Source organism: Salmo salar, chromosome ssa12, assembly GCF_905237065.1.
Source record: "Salmo salar chromosome ssa12, Ssal_v3.1, whole genome shotgun sequence".
In the NCBI taxonomy this organism is placed as follows: Eukaryota; Metazoa; Chordata; class Actinopteri; order Salmoniformes; family Salmonidae; genus Salmo; species Salmo salar.
In genome coordinates this window covers 82,872,908-82,894,569 of record NC_059453.1, presented here as the reverse complement: position 1 = coordinate 82,894,569, position 21,662 = coordinate 82,872,908, and the positions used below count along the sequence as shown (strand labels likewise).

At 45.0% G+C, this 21,662-nt stretch overlaps 1 protein-coding gene across 3 annotated transcripts in view; it reads left to right on the top strand.

The window, feature by feature from the left end:
- LOC106565713 (SLIT-ROBO Rho GTPase-activating protein 2) overlaps positions 1-21,662 on the top strand; it is a 206,072-nt gene that overhangs the window by 128,185 nt on the left and 56,225 nt on the right. For all 3 annotated transcript variants that reach the window (XM_045691853.1, XM_045691851.1, XM_045691852.1), the window contains exons 5-6: positions 12,216-12,278; positions 20,548-20,763. In XM_045691853.1, the coding sequence (XP_045547809.1) occupies positions 12,216-12,278; positions 20,548-20,763 (279 nt within the window). The remainder of the gene's footprint in view (positions 1-12,215; positions 12,279-20,547; positions 20,764-21,662) is intronic.

Sequence of the window (21,662 nt, the reverse complement as noted above, 5' to 3'; positions counted from 1 at the left end):
ACATAACACAACACACACCACAGCCACACATACCACAACACACACCACACACACCACAACGCACACCACAGCCACACATACCATAACACACACCACACATACCATAACACACACCACAGCCACACATACCATAACACACACCACACATACCACAACACACACCACAGCCACACATACCATAACACACACCACACATACCATAACACACACCACAGCCACACATACCATAACACACACCACAGCCACACATACCATAACACACACCACAGCCACACACACCACAACACACACCACAGCCACACATACCACAACACACACCACAGCCACACATACCATGACACACACCACAGCCACACATAACACAACACACACCACAGCCACACATACCATAACACACACCACACACACCACAACGCACACCACAGCCACACATACCATAACACACACCACACATACCATAACACACACCACAGCCACACATACCATAACACACACCACACATACCACAACACACACCACAGCCACACATACCATAACACACACCACAGCCACACATACCATAACACACACCACAGCCACACATACCATAACACACACCACAGCCACACACACCACAACACACACCACAGCCACACATACCACAACACACACCACAGCCACACATACCATAACACACACCACAGCCACACATACCATAACACACACCACAGCCACACATAACATAACACACACCACAGCCACACATACCACAACACACACCACAGCCACACATACCATAACACACACCACAGCCACACATACCACAACACACACCACAGCCACACATACCACAACACACACCACAGCCACACATACCACAACACACACCACAGCCACACATACCACAACACACACCACAGCCACACATACCACAACACACACCACAGCCACACATACCACAACACACACCACAGCCACACATACCACAACACACACCACAGCCACACATACCACAACACACACCACAGCCACACATACCACATCACACACCACAGCCACACATACCATAACACACACCACAGCCACACATACCATAACACACACCACAGCCACACATACCACAACACACACCACAGCCACACATACCACAACACACACTACAGCCACACATACCACATCACACACCACAGCCACACATACCATAACACACACCACAGCCACACATACCATAACACACACCACAGCCACACATACCATAACACACACCACAGCCACACATAACATAACACACACCACAGCCACACATACCACAACACACACCACAGCCACACATACCACAACACACACCACAGCCACACATACCATAACACACACCACAGCCACACATACCATAACACACACCACAGCCACACATACCATAACACACACCACAGCCACACATACCACAACACACACCACAGCCACACATACCACAACACACACCACAGCCACACATACCATGACACACACCACAGCCACACATAACACAACACACACCACAGCCACACATACCACAACACACACCACACACACACACCACAACGCACACCACAGCCACACATACCATAACACACACCACACATACCATAACACACACCACAGCCACACATACCATAACACACACCACACATACCACAACACACACCACAGCCACACATACCATAACACACACCACACATACCATAACACACACCACAGCCACACATACCATAACACACACCACAGCCACACACACCACAACACACACCACAGCCACACATACCACAACACACACCACAGCCACCCATACCATGACACACACCACAGCCACACATAACACAACACACACCACAGCCACACATACCATAACACACACCACACACACCACAACGCACACCACAGCCACACATACCATAACACACACCACACATACCATAACACACACCACAGCCACACATACCATAACACACACCACACATACCACAACACACACCACAGCCACACATACCATAACACACACCACAGCCACACATACCATAACACACACCACAGCCACACATACCATAACACACACCACAGCCACACACACCACAACACACACCACAGCCACACATACCACAACACACACCACAGCCACACATACCATAACACACACCACAGCCACACATACCATAACACACACCACAGCCACACACACCACAACACACCTGTGGTCTAACGTGGCTTAACGGTCTAGGCCACTGCCTCATGGGTTCCACTCACTGCTATGTCAGCACTATCTCTCTCTCTCTCTGTCGCTCTCTCTGTCTCTCTCTCTGTCGCTCTCTCTGTCTCTCTCTCTGTCTGTCTCTGTCTCTCTCTCTCTCTCTCTGTCTCTCTCTCTGTCTCTCTCTCTGTCTTTCTCTGTATCTGAGCCACAGCTTCCCTGTGGCTCTGTTGGTAGAGCATGGTGTTTGTAATGCCAGCATGGTGTGTGCAATGCCAGGGTTGTGGGTTTGATTCCCACGGGGGGCCAGTACAAAAAAATATAATGTATGGAATGTATGCATTCACCACTGTAAGTCACTCTGGATAAGAGCATCTGCTAAAAATTACTAAATGTAAATGTATCTCTGTCTCTCTCTGTCCCAAAAACAAACACCTCTGACAGTTTACCCACCATTATCTCCCTCCCTGGGAGATTCTCAGTTTGTTTTGTTAACTCCTCGCCTCCTTTTGGGCGGCAGGTAGCTTAGCCGTTAGGGCGTTGGGCCAGTAACTAAACAGTCACTAGTTTGAATTCCCCTAGCCGGCAAGGTGAAAACTCTGCCGATGTGCCTGTGATCGCTGTTGATAACGGCAGACCCTGGCTGGGACCCCACTCAGGGGGAGTAGGGATATGCAGAAACACATTTCCAATTCGCACCTACACTATGTATTAATACACACTTGTACATTTGTGAAGTAGGACAAATATAAGCACCCAACAAATTATCATTTTTATTTTGAAAAAGGTCAAAGGTAATCGAGGAGAGGAAATGTGGAAACAAATGCGCTTGTATGAAATGAGACTCTCCAGGCATATGACGAATCCCCAAATATATGTTTAAATTGGTCAAAATGTATTTTGTTAGTTGTGGCACACATTTAGATAAAATGACAAGTAGCATAACGTTTTAAACGTGTGAATGCTTTTCTTCTCTGACAAAACAAGAGCTGATTCAAAGAGGGGTGTGGCAGATGTTAAAACTCTTCTGTGAAGGAGGGAAGAACACTCTTCCGTTCTCCTACTAACGATTTACACTCTCAACCACTCCACCACTTATCGGCTTCCGGGTCACAGAGGAGTCTAGGAGAGGATCTCTCTCTCACCCTCCCTGCCTCCCTGTCTCCCCCTCCCCATTAGCCCTGTATTTGGGATGTTGATATGACAGTTGAGGTCTCAAGGCCACTCTTATCCAAACATCCCTCCAAACTCTTCCCACCTTTCACCTCTCTGTCGGTGTGTGTGAGGGAGTGTTTCTGAATGTCTCAGTACAGATAAACCTATGGGATTACTCATCTCCAACCTTTCTTCTTTAAGAGAGATAGCTAGTTCTGTCCCAAATAGCACCATGCCCCCTATGTAGTGCACTACTTCAGACCAGGGCCTATCAGAAGAAGCACACTACATAGGGAATAGGGTGCCATTTGGAACACGGCCCTAGAGAGCTAGGTAACTCCAGAGAGAAAGAGATGACTCAAGTAGGGATTCAATATTTCAGGAACTTTCCCCAAATTCCCAGGTTTTCCAGAAATCCTGGCTGGAGGATTATTCACCTGCTGATTCCAGGGATCTTCCAACCGGGTTCTCTGGAAAATCTTGGTCATTTGGGAAAGATACCAGAATTTTGCAACCTTACTCAAGAGATTCCAGTTTATTCTGACCCTCTACTGTTAATTGTAACTGTTCTCTATGGTTGTATGATCTCTGTCATGGTCAGGGGTCGGTTCAGCATCTCTGTCATGGTCAGGGGTCGGTTCAGCATCTCTGTCATGGTCAGGGGTCGGTTCAGCATCTCTGTCATGGTCAGGGGTCGGTTCAGCATCTCTGTCATGGTCAGGGGTCGGTTCAGCATCTCTGTCATGGTCATGGGTGTCGGTCCAGCATCTCTGTCATGGTCAGGGGTCGGTTCAGCATCTCTGTCATGGTCAGGGGTGTCTGTTCAGCATCTCTGTCATGGTCAGGGGTCGGTTCAGCATCTCTGTCATGGTCAGGGGTGTCTGTTCAGCATCTCTGTCATGGTCAGGGGTCGGTTCAGCATCTCTGTCATGGTCAGGGGTCGGTTCAGCATCTCTGTCATGGTCAGGGGTGTCGGTCCAGCATCTCTGTCATGGTCAGGGGTCGGTTCAGCATCTCTGTCATGGTCAGGGGTCGGTTCAGCATCTCTGTCATGGTCAGGGGTCGGTTCAGCATCTCTGTCATGGTCAGGGGTGTCGGTTCAGCATCTCTGTCATGGTCAGGGGTGTCGGTCCAGCATCTCTGTCATAGTCAGGGGTGTCGGTCCAGCATCTCTGTCATGGTCAGGGGTGTCGGTTCAGCATCTCTGTCATGGTCAGGGGTGTCTGTTCAGCATCTCTGTCATGGTCAGGGGTCGGTTCAGCATCTCTGTCATGGTCAGGGGTGTCTGTTCAGCATCTCTGTCATGGTCAGGGGTCGGTTCAGCATCTCTGTCATGGTCAGGGGTGTCGGTTCAGCATCTCTGTCATGGTCAGGGGTGTCGGTTCAGCATCTCTGTCATGGTCAGGGGTCGGTTCAGCATCTCTGGGTTTGACTGAGAGGACAGGAGTGAGTCAATCTGGACTGTCTCGTCAAAACATTAATTATCAATCTGATGATAGCTTCGGTTTGAACTCCACACACACAGAATGGTGTGTTCATCAGCAAAACTACAATGGCTAATTAACTAGATAATTAGTTCAATTAAAACATTTCCAGTCAGTGGCATGAGCCAGAGGCTACAAGTCTAAAGCACTCATACACACACTCATACTTGCTCACACACGAGCACGCACACACACACAGTCACGTGCACACACACAGTGGGGCTGTGGTAAGTAGTGCAGAATGATGTGATGTGCTGCTCAGTGTGTGTGATGTTGTCCGAGGAGGCTGCACATCTGTGTTCCATTCAGAGAGAAAGAGAGAGAGAGAGACAGAGAGAGGGAGAGAGAAAACAGGGAGGGAGAGAGAGAGACAGAGAGAGAGATAGGGAGACAGAGAGAGAGAGAGCGAGACAGGGAGCGAGAGGGAGATAGAAAACAGAGAGGGAGAGAGGCAGAGACAGAGAGAGAGAGTGTGACAGAGAGAGAGGGAGACAGATATAGAGAGAGAAAACAGAGAGAGAGAGAGACAGAGAGAAAACACAGAGAGAGAGAGAGACAGAGAGAGAGAGAGAGAGAGAGAGAGAGAAACAGAAAGAGAATATTTAGTGCACTAATGAGGGGGAATGTTCCTAACGGTCCAAATGGACCTGTGGTGAGGTGAGGTGTGGTGAGGTGAGGTGAGGTGTGGTGAGGTGTGGTGAGGTGAGGTGAGGTGTGGTGAGGTGTGGTGAGGTGTGGTGTGGTGAGATGAGGTGTGGTGTGGTGAGGTGAGGTGAAGTGTGGTGGGTGAAGCGAGGTGTGGTGGCTGAGGCGAGATGAGGTGTGGGGAGGTGAGCTGAGGTGTGGTGAGGTGTGGTGAGGTGTGGTGAGTGGTGGTGAGTTGAGGTGTGGTGTGGTGAGGTGAGGTGTGGTGTGGTGAGGTGAGGCGAGGTGTGGTGGGTGAGGCGAGATGAGGTGTGGGGAGGTGAGCTGAGGTGTGGTGAGGTGTGGTGAGATGAGGTGTGGTGAGGTGTGGTGAGGTGAGGCGAGGCGAGGTGCGGTGAGGCGTGGTGAGATGTGGTGAGGTGTGGTGAGGTGAGTTGTGGTGAGGTGAGGTGAGGCGAGGCGAGGCGTGGTGAGATGAGGTGTGGTGAGGTGTGGTGAGGTGTGGTGAGATGAGGTGTAGTGAGCTGAGGTGTGGTGAAGGTGAGGTGTGGTGAGGTGTGGTGTGGTGAGGTGTGGTGAGGTGAGGTGTGGTGAGGTGTGATGAGTTGTGGTGAGGTGAGATGTGGTGAGGTGTGGTGAGGTGAGGTGAGGCGAGGCGAGGTGTGGTGAGGTGTGGTGTGGTGAGGCGTGGTGAGGTGTGGTGAGATGAGGTGTGGTGAGGTGTGGTGTGGTGAGGTGAGGTGTGAAACAGCTGTAGAGAACCTCTATTGTATGATATCTTCCTCTCTCCATAGGTATTTTCACGTTAGGCTTAGGTTTATTTCAACATCTCGGTACATATGCAGAAACATCAAATATGTTGTCATACAATATAAAACACAAATAAAAAGATGTGATTAGGTTAACTATATCGACAGTGCATCAACCATAAGTCATAAACAACAAATTGGCATACCAGTTTCCCCATACCAGTTTCTCCATACCAGTTTCTCCATACCAGTTTCTCCATACCAGTTTCTCCATACCAGTTTCTCCATACCAGTTTCTCCATACCAGTTTCCCCATACCAGTTTCTCCATACCAGTTTCTCCATACCAGTTTCTCCATACCAGTTTCCCCATACCAGTTTCTCCATACCAGTTTCTCCATACCAGTTTCTCTATACCAGTTTCTCCATACCAGTTTCTCCATACCAGTTTCTCCATACCAGTTTCTCCATACCAGTTTCTCCATACCAGTTTCCCCATACCAGTTTCTCCATACCAGTTTCTCTATACCAGTTTCTCCATACCAGTTTCTCCATACCAGTTTCTCTATACCAGTTTCTCCATACCAGTTTCTCCATACCAGTTTCTCCATACCAGTTTCTCCATACCAGTTTCTCCAAGGTGGAAGACAGACTGCGTAGAAGGATACTAGAGGGTCAGAGGTCATGTCTTGTGTCTGATGGATGGGCGTGTTCTGGCGTGGCGGATTGCTTTTTGATTGACTACAGTTTGGTTGTATATAGCTGATAGGAGTGGAACCTGGTGTGGTAGCCCATCCGTGATACGGACCGAAGAGTTGTGTGTTCTGAGATGCCCCTCAACCCCCCCACCCCTCACCTCTTGTCTGTGCATGCACACACACACACACACACTCACACACACACACACCGCCCACGGCTGCAATTTCCCAATCAGGAGTGAAGGCCTAGAGTTAGAAGTCTCACCTGGAAAGCCCAGAAGTTTTCCATCCAACACAGATAGAGGAGAGCAGAAAGAGCATTTCCCTCAGTCAGTTTCCCAGAATAGCCCACGACTGAAGTATGGAGTCTGGTATGGAGCTTTCTCTCTGTAGAATCATTTGTCACCTGCAGTCTGTGCTTATGATGATGTGTGGAGCTACCACCCTCATCTACCATCTTCTCTTCCTTCTCTTTAACTCCTTTATTCATTCACCTCTCTTCCCTTATCCATCCCCTCCTCTATTTCTTCTCCTCTCTTCCCTCTCTCCATCCCCTCCTGTATTCCTCCTTTCTTCCCTCTCTCCATCCCCTCCTGTAGTCCTCCTCTCGTCCCTCTCTCCTATCCTCCTGTATTCATTCTCCTCTCTACAAAACCTCTCCCCCCAACTGTATTCCCCCTCCGTCACATGATTTATAATGTAGCCTAGGTTTCAAACCCCAAATCCATCAGGTAACAAACACACACACATCATCATGTATCTGATCTGACAGCCCTCCTGACAGCCCTCACCCCAGATAACATGGTCCTGATGGATGTATAGAGGAAAGAGTGGATTGGATGGATGGATGGCGCCGGAGGCTGCCGTTTTACCGTCTCCTAACCAACCGTTTTGGTATTTTTTGGGGGGATTGTTTGTAACTTATTTTGTACATAATGTTTCTGCTTCCGTCTCTTATGACAGAAAAGAGCTTCTGGACATCAGAACAGCGATTACTCACCTCGAACTGGACAAATAATTTTTTCTTCAAATGAGTTCAACATGAAGGATATACTGCTTTCTTGAGACCAGGCCCAAATCCCCATCATTCGCGTGAAGAGAAGATGGAGAAAATGGGAGCGGAGGTTGGGGTGCCTTACGAGAATTCGGAGGCGAGTGTGTAAACCACCACTAACATCAGTACTATTGGCCAACGTAATGACAATTACAACAATACTGAATGAACACTTATTTTAACTTAATATAATACATAAATACTATCAATTTAGCCTCAAATAAATAATGAAACATGTTCAATTTGGTTTAAATAATGCAAAAACAAAGTGTTGGAGAAGAAAGTAAAAGTGCAATATGTGCCATGTAAAAAAAGCTAACGTTTAAGTTCCTTGCTCAGAACATGAGAACATATGAAAGCTGGTGGTTCCTTTTAACATGACTCTTCAATATTCCCAGGTAAGAAGTTTTAGGTTGTAGTTATTATAGGACTATTTCTCTCTATACGATTTGTATTTCATATACCTTTGACTATTGGATGTTCTTATAGGCACTTTGGTATAGCCAGTGTAACAGTATAGCTTCCGTCCCTCTCCTCGCTCCTACCTGGGCTTGAACCAGGAACACATCGACAACAGCCACCCTCGAAGCAGCGTTACCCATGTAGAGCAAGGGGAACAACCACTCCCATGTCTCAGAGAGAGTGACATTTGAAACGCTATTAGCGCGCACCCGCTAACTAGCTAGCCATTTCACATGGGTTACACCAGCCTAATCTCGGGGGTTGATAGGCTTGAAGTCATAAACAGCGCAATGCTTGAAGAATTGTGAAGAGCTGCTGGCAAAACGCACGAAGGTGCTGTTTGAATGAATGCTTACGAGCCTGCTGCTGCCTACCATCGCTCAGTCAGACTGCTCTATCAAATATCAAATCATAGATTTAATTATAACATAATAACACACAGAAATAGGAGCCTTTGGTCATTAATATGGTCGAATCCGGAAACTATCATTTCGAAAACTAAACGTTTATTATTTCAGTGAAATACGGAACCGTTCCGAATTTTATCTAACGGGTGGCATCCCTAAGTCTAAATATTCCTGTTACATTGCACAACCTTCAATGTTATGTCATAGTCTTCCCTGTGGCTCAGTTGGTAGAGCATGGTGTGTGCAACGCCAAGGATGTGGGTTTGTTTCCCACGGGGGGCCAGGTCAAAAAAAAAAAATGCATGAAATGAAATGTATGCATTCACTACTGAAAGTCGCTCTGGATAAGAATGACTAAAATGTAAAAATGTCATAATTATGTACAATTCTGGCAAATTAATTACATCCTTTGTTAGGAATAAATGGACTTCACACAGTTTGCAATGAGCCAGGCGGCCCAAACTGCTGTATATACCCTGACTGCTTGCACGGAACGCAAGAGAAGTGACACAAATTCATTTTAGCAGGCAATATTAACTAAATATGCAGGTTTAAAAATATATACTTGTGTATTGATTTTAAAGAAAGGCATTGATGTTTATGGTTAGGTACATTGTTGCAACGACAGTACTTTTTTCGCAAATGCGCTTGTTAAATCATCACCCGTTTGTCGAAGTAGGCTGTGATTCGATGAGAAATTAACAGGCACTGCATCGATTATATGCAATGCAGGACACGTTAGATAAACTAGTAATATCATCAACCATGTGTAGTTAACTAGTGATTATGTTAAGATTGATCGTTTTTTATAAGATAGGTTTAATGCTAGCTAGCAACTTACCTTGGCTTCTTGCTGCCCTGCCGTGCAATGTAAGGCAGGTGGTTAGAGCGTTGGACTAGTAACCGGAAGGTTGCAAAAATGAATCCCCGAATCCCCCCTGAACAAGGCAGTTAACCCCCGTTCCTAGGCCGTCATTGAAAATAAGAATGTGTTTTTAATCTGACTTGCCTAGTTAAATAAAGGTGTACAAAATAATAATAATAAAAAAAATTGGCAAATCGGTGGCCAAAAATACTGATTACCGATTGTTATGAAAACTTGAAATTGGCCCTAATTAATCGGCCATTCCGATTAATCGGTCGACCTCTATCATCCATACACCAATTGGCTTAATCATGTATTTACTAACTAACTAAATAATCACAGAAATGCATAAACAAAAAAACAGTAGCTATTGGTTACCAACAATGATAGGGAAGATTCCCTAGTGGGCTGAACTGATATGACGGCTTGGTGGACAAAGGAAAGGGGGTGTGGACTGAGAGAGAGCGGGAAAGACAAAATGGATTCATTACAGTCTGTAATCATATACATTGAAATGCTAATCCTTCTCACATGAACGGCCGCTCATTCGAGAGTCATTGTTGTCTTCTCTGTTGGAATCCGGTCCGTCTGCTGGAGAGTTCATCCGAGTCTCTCTCTCTCTTTTGGTTTCCCTGAAGATCAGTTTTTCGTGGTTATAATGGATACTTCAGAGTACCATTCAGAAATGTTCTCATAGAATAGATGTTTCGGCGGTTGTCTGTATTCGCGTCCCAGGTTTACATAATTTCTTGCTGCAGACTAGTAATTAGTATCTAAGATTTGCTCTTATTCTGTAGGGATTGATAGTCTCAGAGTTTAACCATTTTCAGCCGGGTAGCCAATGCTCCACGTGGTATGGTAAGGAATTCAATAACTATTCACAATCACAGCTCATGCTGTGGGTTTGCTTAGCCTGACGAGGATTTCCTCAGGAGGGGGTTTTATTCGTAACAATAGGAAAGGTCTGTTCCATGATGCCAGATCATGTCTGTGCTCACGGGGGCGGGCCAATGACTTAGTTAAACTTTAAAGGGAATACAATACTCTCACATTAAATGTTTAACGTCACATTACATCATTTCACAAATAGTTTCATCTTTACTCATTCATTTTATACATTAATTAGATGCAAACCCCATAATTGAGAAATGTACACATTCAGAGATATAGTTATGTGTGTTTCCTGTCCTCTGAGGTCACGAAATGAAACACACTCAACATAACTGACCCTTAAGTGTCCACTGACCCTTCCCACATTCTCACAAGTGGACATCTAGGTTCATTTTCCCATTTTAAGGATTTAGGAGTTCGGCCACGTGAAATACTTTGTTCACTCTGTGGTCTCTCTCTCTCTGCATGAAAAGGGGAAGAGCGTCTCCGCCAGGAATTTATAACCTGAGATAACAGAACCTGTGTGTAGGAGAGCGTGAGAGAGGGGGAAGCCACGATCTACACCCAGAAACTGCCACATCATGACACAATGATGGGGTGCAAAGAACTGAACTAAATAGTGTGTGATAATGACATACAGGTGTGTGAACAGGTGATCAGAATTCAGGTGATTGGGATCTAAAGAGTGAGCAGCGTTCAGGGGATCTACGTGTCTGAGAGTGTGAGCTGGAAAGTGAGCAGCGTTCAGGGGATCTACGTGTCTGAGAGTGTGAGCTGGAAAGTGAGCAGCGTTCAGGGGATCTACTTGTCTGAGAGTGTGAGCTGGAAAGTGAGCAGCGTTCAGGGGATCTACGTGTCTGAGAGTGTGAGCTGGAAAGTGAGCAGCGTTCAGGGGATCTACGTGTCTGAGAGTGTGAGCTGGAAAGTGAGCAGCGTTCAGGGGATCTACGTGTCTGAGAGTGTGAGCTAGAAAGTGAGCAGCGTTCAGAGGATCTACGTGTCTGAGAGTGTGAGCTAGAAAGTGAGCAGCGTTCAGGGGATCTACGTGTCTGAGAGTGTGAGCTGGAAAGTGAGCAGCGTTCAGAGGATCTACGTGTCTGAGAGTGTGAGCTAGAAAGTGAGCAGCGTTCAGAGGATCTACGTGTCTGAGAGTGTGAGCTGGAAAGTGAGCAGCGTTCAGGGGATCTACGTGTCTGAGAGTGTGAGCTGGAAGCAGACGTTACACTTACATGTATAACTTAACCTAACCTGTACCCCTGCACATTGACTCGGTACCGGTACCCCCTGTATATAGCCTCATTATTGTTATTTTATTGTGTTACTTTTTATTTTATTTTATTTTTGACTTTAGTTTACTCTATTTCTTGAACTGCGTTGTTGGTTAAGGGCTTGTATGTAAGAATTTCACGATAAGGTCTATCTATAGCTGTTGTATTTGGCGCATGTGACAAATACAATTTGATTTGATGGATGGATGGATGGATTGAAAGATGGATGACAGTGAGGGGCTGGATGGATTTTAAGTGGATTTATCTTGTTAATGATGAGGTTATGTCTATCATTACAGAGGATGGACATATTTTCTGTGTCTCTGTCTCTGCAGAGTAAGGAGGTTGGTGTCCAGCTTCAGGAGGATCTGATGAAGGTTCTGAACGAGCTCTACGCGGTAAGACTGACTCGTCACACACACACACACACACACACACACACACACACACACACACACACTTTTCACCACAATGACACTGGTGTTGTATGTGTAGGCGAGTCAACATAGCCGTTTGATAGTCACCATGTGTTTTAACTGTGGTTGTGGAGGAGGACATATTCCCAGGGAGATTCCCTGCTGGGAGGGAGGTTGTTCTCTGTTTAGGGGCAGCAGAGGAACCACATAACTATGTCAAGATCAGTAGCAGCAGACTAATAGTGTAATTACAAGGTGAGACACTCCACTAGACAGAAATAGACCGGCACACACACAGTATGGAGAGAGGACTGGGCTCAATGCCTGCCTCAGTACTCCACAGAGTCTGACAGACAGAATGTGTTCGGTTCTGTGCAGATAATCATATCTATACATCACTTCAACTCCTGAACACCTCAGCTTTAAAGCGGCAATCAGCAGTTGAAACAATAACAAAAACCAGGCCTCTGTTTAAGTTAAAAGCTGAAGGACGGGGCAGGAGAAATGTAACCACTCTCAGATTAATGGACAGAGCTATGGATGCAAGGACTGACTATCCATGATATCAACATATAGCTTTAACCATGTTTTAACACTATATAGTGTTGGTTTACATTTACTTTATTGACCAACATTGTAGTAAAACAATCTTATATTTTGGGTTCTGGTGGGGTGCGACAGTTGAACTAAGCTCATGAGGCATTTATAAGTTACATTCTTCAGGAATCAATGGGTACATATCATTCATTTATAAGTTACATTCTTCATGAATCAATGGGTACATATCATTCATTTATAAGTTACATTCTTCATGAATCAATGGGTACATATCATTCATTTACAAGTTACATTCTTCATGAATCAATGGGTACATATCATTCATTTATAAGTTACATTCTTTTAGAATCAATGGGTACATATCATTCATTTATAAGTTACATTCTTCATGAATCAATGGGTACATATCATTCATTTATAAGTTACATTCTTCATGAATCAATGGGTACATATCATTCATTTATAAGTTACATTCTTCATGAATCAATGGGTACATATCATTCATTTATAAGTTACATTCTTCATGAATCAATGGGTACATATCATTCATTTATAAGTTACATTCTTTATGAATCAATGGGTACATATCATTCATTTATAAGTCACATTCTTCAAGAGTCAATGGGTACATATCATTCATTTATAAGTTACATTCTTCATGAATCAATGGGTACATATCATTCATTTATAAGTTACATTCTTCATGAATCAATGGGTACATATAATTCATTTATAAGTTACATTCTTCATGAATCAATGGGTACATATCATTCATTTATAAGTTACATTCTCCATGAATCAATGGGTACATATCATTCATTTATAAGTTATATTCTTCATGAATCAATGGGTACATATCATTCATTTACAAGTCCAAAAATGAATGGAGCAACTGCAGATTGCCCCTTTAAGTGATCCTTGTTCAAGAGATTAGTGAATCTGAATCTGAGCCTTGCTTAGCTCTGGCCACACACACACACACACACACCCTTGTGAAGCAGCAGTCTGATAGTTTAAAGAGGGAAACTCATGGGGTTGTCCGCCCATTTTTCCCTTTTAAGTGGTCAGTGTTAGTGCTGACACTGACACACGTGTGTGGCATTCCCTGGCAGAACTGTGTGTGTGTGTGAGAGACACAGAGACAGAGACAAAGTGAAAAAAAGTGTGTGTCTGTATGTATGCACGTCAGGGTTTCCGTTAGGAAAATGTGGCGCCTGACATTTCACCTGCAGCATTTTAATTTACCGGACATTTGACCAACAGCATTTTAATTTACCGGACATTTGACCGACAGCATTTTAATTTACCGGACATTTGACCGGCAGCATTTTAATTTACTGGACATTTGATAAACTTACTGAACCATATGTGTTGGGTGTGTAAGCTGATTAGGGCGTTCACCCACGGTGCTCAGAATGACAGAAATCACATTTAGATGATGGTAATTCATATTAACAGAACATGCAATTAGAGGATGCAACAATATGCGGTATACTATAAGGTGCACTATATCTAAGGAAGTCTTGAGCTATTGCTCGCCAGAAGTTGAGTATACCATAATAAGCTGTAGACCACACTACCTACCGAGAGAGTTCTCATCTGTGTTTTTCGTAGCTGTTTACATACCACCTCAGTCAGAGGCTGGCACTAAGACAGCATTGAATGAGCTGTATTCCGCCATAAGCAAACAAGAAAAAGCTCACACAGAGGCGGCGCTCCTAATTGCCGGGGACTTTAATGCAGGGAAACTTAAATCAGTTTTACCAAATTTCTATCAGCATGTTAATTGTGCAACCAGAGGGAAAAGAACTCTGGACCACACAGAGATGCATACAAAGCTCTCTCTCGCCCTCCATTTGGCAAATCTGACCATAATTCTATCCTCCTGATTCCTGCTTATTAGCAAAAACTAAAGCGGGAAGCACCAGTGACTAGATCAATAAAAAAGTGGTCAGATGAAGCAGATGCTTATCTACATGACTGTTTTGTTAGCACAGACTGAAATATGTTCCAGGATTCCTCCAATGGCATTGAGGAGTACACCACATCTGTCATTGGCTTCATCAATAAGTGCAGCGATGACGTCGTCCCCACAGTGACCGTACATACATATCCCAACCAGAAGCCATGGATTTCTGGCAACATCCGCACTGAGCTAAAGGTTAGAGCTGCCGCTTTCAAGGAGCTGGACTTAACCCGGAAGCTTATAAGAAATCATGCTATGCCCTCCGACGAACCATCAAAAAGGCAAAACATCAATACAGGACTAAGATCGAGTCATACTACACGGGCTCTGACGCTAGTGGGATGTGGCAGGGCTTGCAAACCATTACAGACTTCAAAGGGAAGCACAGCCGAGAGCTGCCCAGTGACACGAGCCTACCAGACGAGCTAAACTACTTCTATGCTTGCTTCGAGGCAAATAACACTGAAACATGCATGAGAGCACCAGCTGTACCGGAAGACTGTGTGATTACACTCTCCGCAGCCGATGTGAGTAAACAGGTAAATATTCACAAAGCCGCAGGGCCAGACAGATTACCAGGACATGTACTGTGAGCATGCGCTGACCAACTGGCAAGTGTCTTCACTGACATTTTTAACCTCTCCCTGTCTGAGTCTGTAAAACCAACATGTTTTAAGCAGACCACCATAGTGCCTGTGCCCAAGAACACTAAGGTAACCTGCCTAAATGACTACCGACCCGTAGCACTCACATCTGTAGCCATGTAGTGCTTTGAAAGGTTGGTCATGGCTTATATCAACACCATCATCCCAGAAACCCTAGACCCACTCCAATTTGCATACCGCCCCAACAGATCCACAGATGATGCAATCTCTATTGCACTCCACACTGCCCTTTCCCACCTGGACAAAAGGAACACCTATGTGAGAATGCTATTCATTGACTACAGCTCAGTGTTCAACACCATAGTGCCATCAAAGCTCATCACTAAGCTAAGGACCCTGGGACTAAACACCTCCCTCTGCAACTGGATCCTGGACTTCCTGACGGGCCGCCCCCAGGTGGTAAGAGTAGGTAACAACACATCCGCCACACTGATCCTCAACACAGGGGCCCCTCGGGGGTGCTTGCTCAGCCCCCTCGTGTACTACCTGTTCACTCATGACTGCACGGCAAGGCACGACTCCAACACCATCATTAAGTTTGCCGATGACACAACAGTGGTAGGCCTGATCACCGACAACAACGAGACAGCCTATAGGGAGGAGGTCAGAGACCTGGCCATGTGGTGCCAGGACAACAACCTCTCCCTCAACGTGATCAAGACAAGGAGATGATTGTCGACTACAGGAAAAGAGGACCAAGCACACCCCCATTCTCATCGACGTGGCTGCAGTGGAGCAGGTTGAGAGCTTCAAGTTCCTTGGTGTCCACATCACCACTCTCTGTTGTCATCTATGCGTGGTCATTTTGATAACTCTACCTACATGTACATACTACCTCAACTGGCCGGTGCCTCCACACATTGACTCTGTACCGCCCCCCCCTGTATATATTGATAGATATTTATTGTAGCTGCTCTTTAATTACTTTTATCTTTTATTCTTATCCGTATTTTTTTTTGAAGCTGCACTGTTGGTTAGGGGCTCGTAAGTAAGCATTTCACTGTAAGATCTACACCTGTTGTATTCGGCGCATGTGACTAATACAATTTGATTTGATACTTCTTAACGAATTGTGATGTTGAAGATGTTAGACTAACTGTCCAGATTTACATTTCCTCAGCCAACAAGACGAGTAACAAACAGCAAAATCACTAACCTATGTCAATCTACTATCTCCCATAGTAGGACAATTTACCTATTCTATTAGTCAGCTTTTTAATTTATGAATTTGATTTATTTCACCATTATTTAACAAGGTAGGCTGGTTGAGAACAAGTTCTCATTTGCAACTGCGACCTGGCCAAGATTAAGTAAAGCAGTTCGACACATAGAACAACACAGAGTTACACATGGAATAAACAAACATACAATCAATAATACAGTAGAAAAATTGATATACAGCATGTGCAAATGAGGTAGGATAAGAGAGGTAAAGGCAATAAATAGGCCATGGTGGCGAAGTAAATACAGTATAGCAAATAAACACTGGAATGGTAGATGTGCAGAAGATGAATGTGCAAGTAGAGATACCGGGGTGCAATGGAGCAAGATAAATAAATAAATACAGTATGGGGATAAGGTAGATTGGATGGGCTATTTACAGATGAGCTATGTACAGGTGCAGTGATCTGTGAGCTGCTCTGACAGCTGGATCTTAAAGCTAGTGAGGGAGATATGAGTCTCCAGCTTCAGAGATTTTTGCAGTTCGTTCCAGTCATTAGCAGCAGAGAACTGGAAGCAGATGCGGCCAAAGGAGGAATTGGCTTTGGGGGTGACCAGTGAGATATACCTGCTTGAGCGCGTGCTACGGGTGGGTGCTGCTATGGTGACCAGTGAGCTGAGATAAGGTGGGGCTTTACCTAGCAGAGACTTGTAGATGACCTGGAGCCAGTGGGTTTGGCGACGAGTATGAAGCGAGGGCCAACGAGAGCATACAGGTCGCAGTGGTGGGTAGTATATATGGGGCTTTGGTGACAAAACGGATGGCACTGTGATAGACTGCATCCAATTTGTTGAGTAGAGTGTTGGAGGCTATTTTGTAAATGACATCGCCAAAGTCGAAGATCAGTAGGATGGTCAGTTTTACGAGGGTATGTAAGTCAGAACCGTTCAGAGTAGTGATGCTGGACTGGCGGGCAGGTGCAGGCAGTGATCGGTTGAAGAGCATGCATTTAGTTTTACTTGCATTTAAGAGCAGTTGGAGGCCACGGAAGGAGAGTTGTATGGCATTAAAGCTCATCTGGAGGTTAGTTAACACAGTGTCCAAAGAAGGGCCAGAGGTATACAGAATGGTGTCGTCTGCGTAGACGTGGATCAAAGAATCACCAGCAGCGAGAGCGACATTATTGATGTATACAGAGAAGAGAGTCAGCCTGAGAATTGAACCCTGTGGCACACCCATAGAGACTGCCAGAGGTCTGGACAACAGGCCCTCCGATTTGACATACTGAACTCTATCAGAGAAGTAGTTGGTGAACCAGGCGAGGCAATCATTTGAGAAACCAAGGCTGTTGAGTCTGCCAATAAGAATATTGTGATTGACAGAGTTGAAAGCCTTAGCCAGGTCGATGAATACGGCTGCACAGTAATGTCTCTTATCGATGGCGGTTATGATATCGTTTAGGACCTTGAGCATGGCTGAGGTGCACCCATGACCAGCTCTGAAACCAGATTGCATAGTGGAGAAGGTACGGTGAAATTCGAAATGGTCGGTAATCTGTTTGTTAACTTGGCTTTCAAAGACCTTAGAAAGGCAGGGTAGAATAGATATAGGTCTATAGCAGTTTGGGTCTAGAGTGTCTCCCCATTTGAAGAGGGGGATGACCGAGGCAGCTTTCCAATCTATGGGAATCTCAGACGATACGAAAGAGAGGTTGAACAGGCTAGTAATAGGGGTTGCACCAATTTCGGCAGATCATTTTAGAAAGAGAGGGTTCAGATTGTCTAGCCCGGCTGATTTGTATTGGTCCAGATTTTGCACCTCTTTCAGAACATCAGCTGTCTGGATTTGGGTGAAGGAGAAGTGGGGGAGGTTTGGGTGAGTTGCTGTGGGAGAGCGCAGGGCTGTTGACCGGGGTAGGGGTAGCCAGGTGGAAAGCATGGCCAGCCGTAGAGAAATGCTTATTGAAATTCTCAATTATAGTGGATTTATCGGTGGTAACAGTTTCCTAGCCTCAGAGCAGTGGGCAGCTGGGAGGAGGTGCTCTTATTCTCCATGGACTTTACAGTGTCCCAGAACATTTTTTTGAGTTTGTGCTACAGGATGCAAATTTCTGCTTGAAAAAGCTAGCCTTAGCTTTCCTAACTGCCTGTGTATATTTGTTCCTAACTTCCCTGAAAAGTTGCATATCACGGGGGCTATTCGATGCTAATGCAGAACGCCACAGGATGTTTTTGTGCTGGTCAAGGGCAGTCAGGTCTGGAGTGAACCAAGGACAGTATCTGTTCTTAGTTCTACATTTTTTGAATGGGGCATGCTTATTTAAGATGGTGAGGAAGGCACTTTTAAAGAATAACCAGGCATCCTCTACTGAGGGGATGAGGTCAATATCCTTCCAGGATACCCGGGCCAGGTCAATTAGAAAGGCTCGCTGAAGTGTTTTAGGGAGCATTTGACAGTGATGAGGGGTGGTTGTTTGACCGCAGACCCATTACGGATGCAGGCAATGAGGCAGTGGTCACTGAGATCTTGGTTGAAAACAGCAGAGGTGTATTTGGAGGGAGAGTTAGTTAAGATGATATCTATGAGGGTGCCCGTGTTTACGGCTTTGTGGTTGTACCTGGTGGGTTCATTGATCATTTGTGTGAGATTGGGAGCATCAAGCTTAGATTGTCGAGAAAGAAGTAGCCTATTCCAAACAGACTGTCATACCAGGGCTACATTAAAAAAAAGTTAAAAAGCAATGAGTCTGATGCAACAGATCAGAACATTTATTTTAAAATGTTGATAAACTCTTATTTCTTCCCATTGTAAGCGTAGCGAGGTGTACAAGGCAGGAGGCTACGTGAGAATGTTTGTTCCATAACGCAGTTACTGCTGCTCTTTAATTACTTCTTACTTTTATTTCTTATTATTTTATTATTATTTTGACAGATAAAATTTGATTTGATTTGGATTAGCAGGTAAAGACCATTGTCAAAAGGACACCACACATGCAGCAGTGTCATGCGACAGAGATGGAAATAACCATTAGAAAGTTGAAGAGGGGAGATATAATATTGAACAACTATTATGGGCTACTAATATGAGTAGGATTGGTCTGATATGATCTGATTTTGTATAGGCTACTTTGAAGCAAGGTAAGACATGCCTCATAATATGTATTAAAACGTTCAGGGTTTCAAACAATTAAGTATGTTTTCAAAATGTATACTGCCTCCAGCTCATTACAAAGTGGTGTGTGACGTGCTGATGAAGCCTGCCTGATGAAGACTGCCTGATGAAGACTGTTTGAGATGCTTTAGCAGCAGCTGTCACGCTGTCTGACAGATTTTACACTCAAAGATTCTGTATCTGTATTCTGTACGCGTGTGAAAAATAAGGTCAATGTCAAAGGTGTTCAATCCACAGACTCATGTATGTAACAAATATACTGTACAAACGCGCCAATTTAATTCCACTAAATTATGAACGATAAGCATGACCTGTTAAATATATTTCCATCGATTGGTATTTCCATCAATGAATAGACTAAAAATAATTATTTCGCTATGTGATTTTTTCTTCCTCTCCGGGACAATTGGCCAGCGGCAATTTTATTAATCGTCTTTTTAAAATGATCTGTCTAAATACGGCTATTACCGCACATGCATGTGTGTGTGGAATTCCCTGTCAGCCAGTGGTATGCCTGCGCACCAGGCCTCTCATTCCTAACAATCCACTGTCCAGCGGTGTGACAGTGTATGACACACACACCCTTGAGAAGCACGGCTGGACAGTGTATGACACACACACCCTTGAGAAGCACGGCTGGACAGTGTATCACACACACACACACAGACACATACACAACCCTCTTTCTCGCTCTCTCTCTCTCACTGCTCCTCCTGTCCCCCTGTGTAGGTGATGAAGACATACCACATGTACAACACAGACAGTATCAACTCTGAGAACAAACTGAAGGATGCAGAGAAACAGGAGGAGAAGCAGATGGGGCGCTCTGGTCGACAGGACGACAGACAGACTCCCAGGTCACCTGACACACTGGCCAGCATCAAGACGGAGGAGAAACATGTCCGACGCTCCTCAGTCAAGAAGATAGAGAAGATGAAGGAGAAGGTAGTGTGTGTGTGTGTGTGTGTGTGTGTGTGTGTGTGTGTGTGTGTGTGTGTGTGTGTGTGTGTGTGTGTGTGTGTGTGTGTGTGTGTGTGTGTGTGTGTGTGTACAGGGACAAGAATATGAGAGCAGCCCTGTCTGAGGAATGAGACCCTGAGACCTGTACTGACAGATTGACTGATGATGCAGGTCACACAGCACAGTCCATTATAGTGTGTGTGCATATACAGTTGAAGTCGGATGTTTACATACACCTTAGCCAAATACATTTAAACTCAGTTTTTCACAATTCCTGACATTTAATCCTAGTAAAAATTCCCTGTCTTAGGTCAGTTAGGATCACCACTTTATTTTAAGAATGTGAAATGTCAGAATAATAGAGAGATTGATTTATTTCAGCTTTTATTTATTTCATCACATTCCCAGTGGGTCAGAAGTTTACATACACTCAATTAGTATTTGGTAGCATTACCTTTAAAATTTCTAACTTGGGTCAAACGTTTCGGGTAGCCTTCCACAAGCTTCCCACAATAAGTTGGGTGAATTTTGGCCCATTCCTCCTGACAGAGCTGATGTAACTGAGTCAGGTTTGTAGGCCTCCTTGCTTTCTATAGGATTGAGGTCAGGGCTTTGTGATGGCCACTCCAATACCTTGACTTTGTTGTCCTTAAGCCATTTTGCCACGACTTTGGAAGTATGCTTGGTGTCGTTGTCCATTTGGAAGACACATTTGCGACCAAGCTTTAACTTCCTGACTGATGTCTTGAGATGTTGCTTCAATATATCCTCAGCATTTTCCTCCCTCATGAAGCCATCTATTTTGTGAAGTGCACCAGTCCCTCCTGCAGCAAAGCACCCCCACAACATGATGCTGCCACCCTCGTGCTTCACGGTTGGGATGG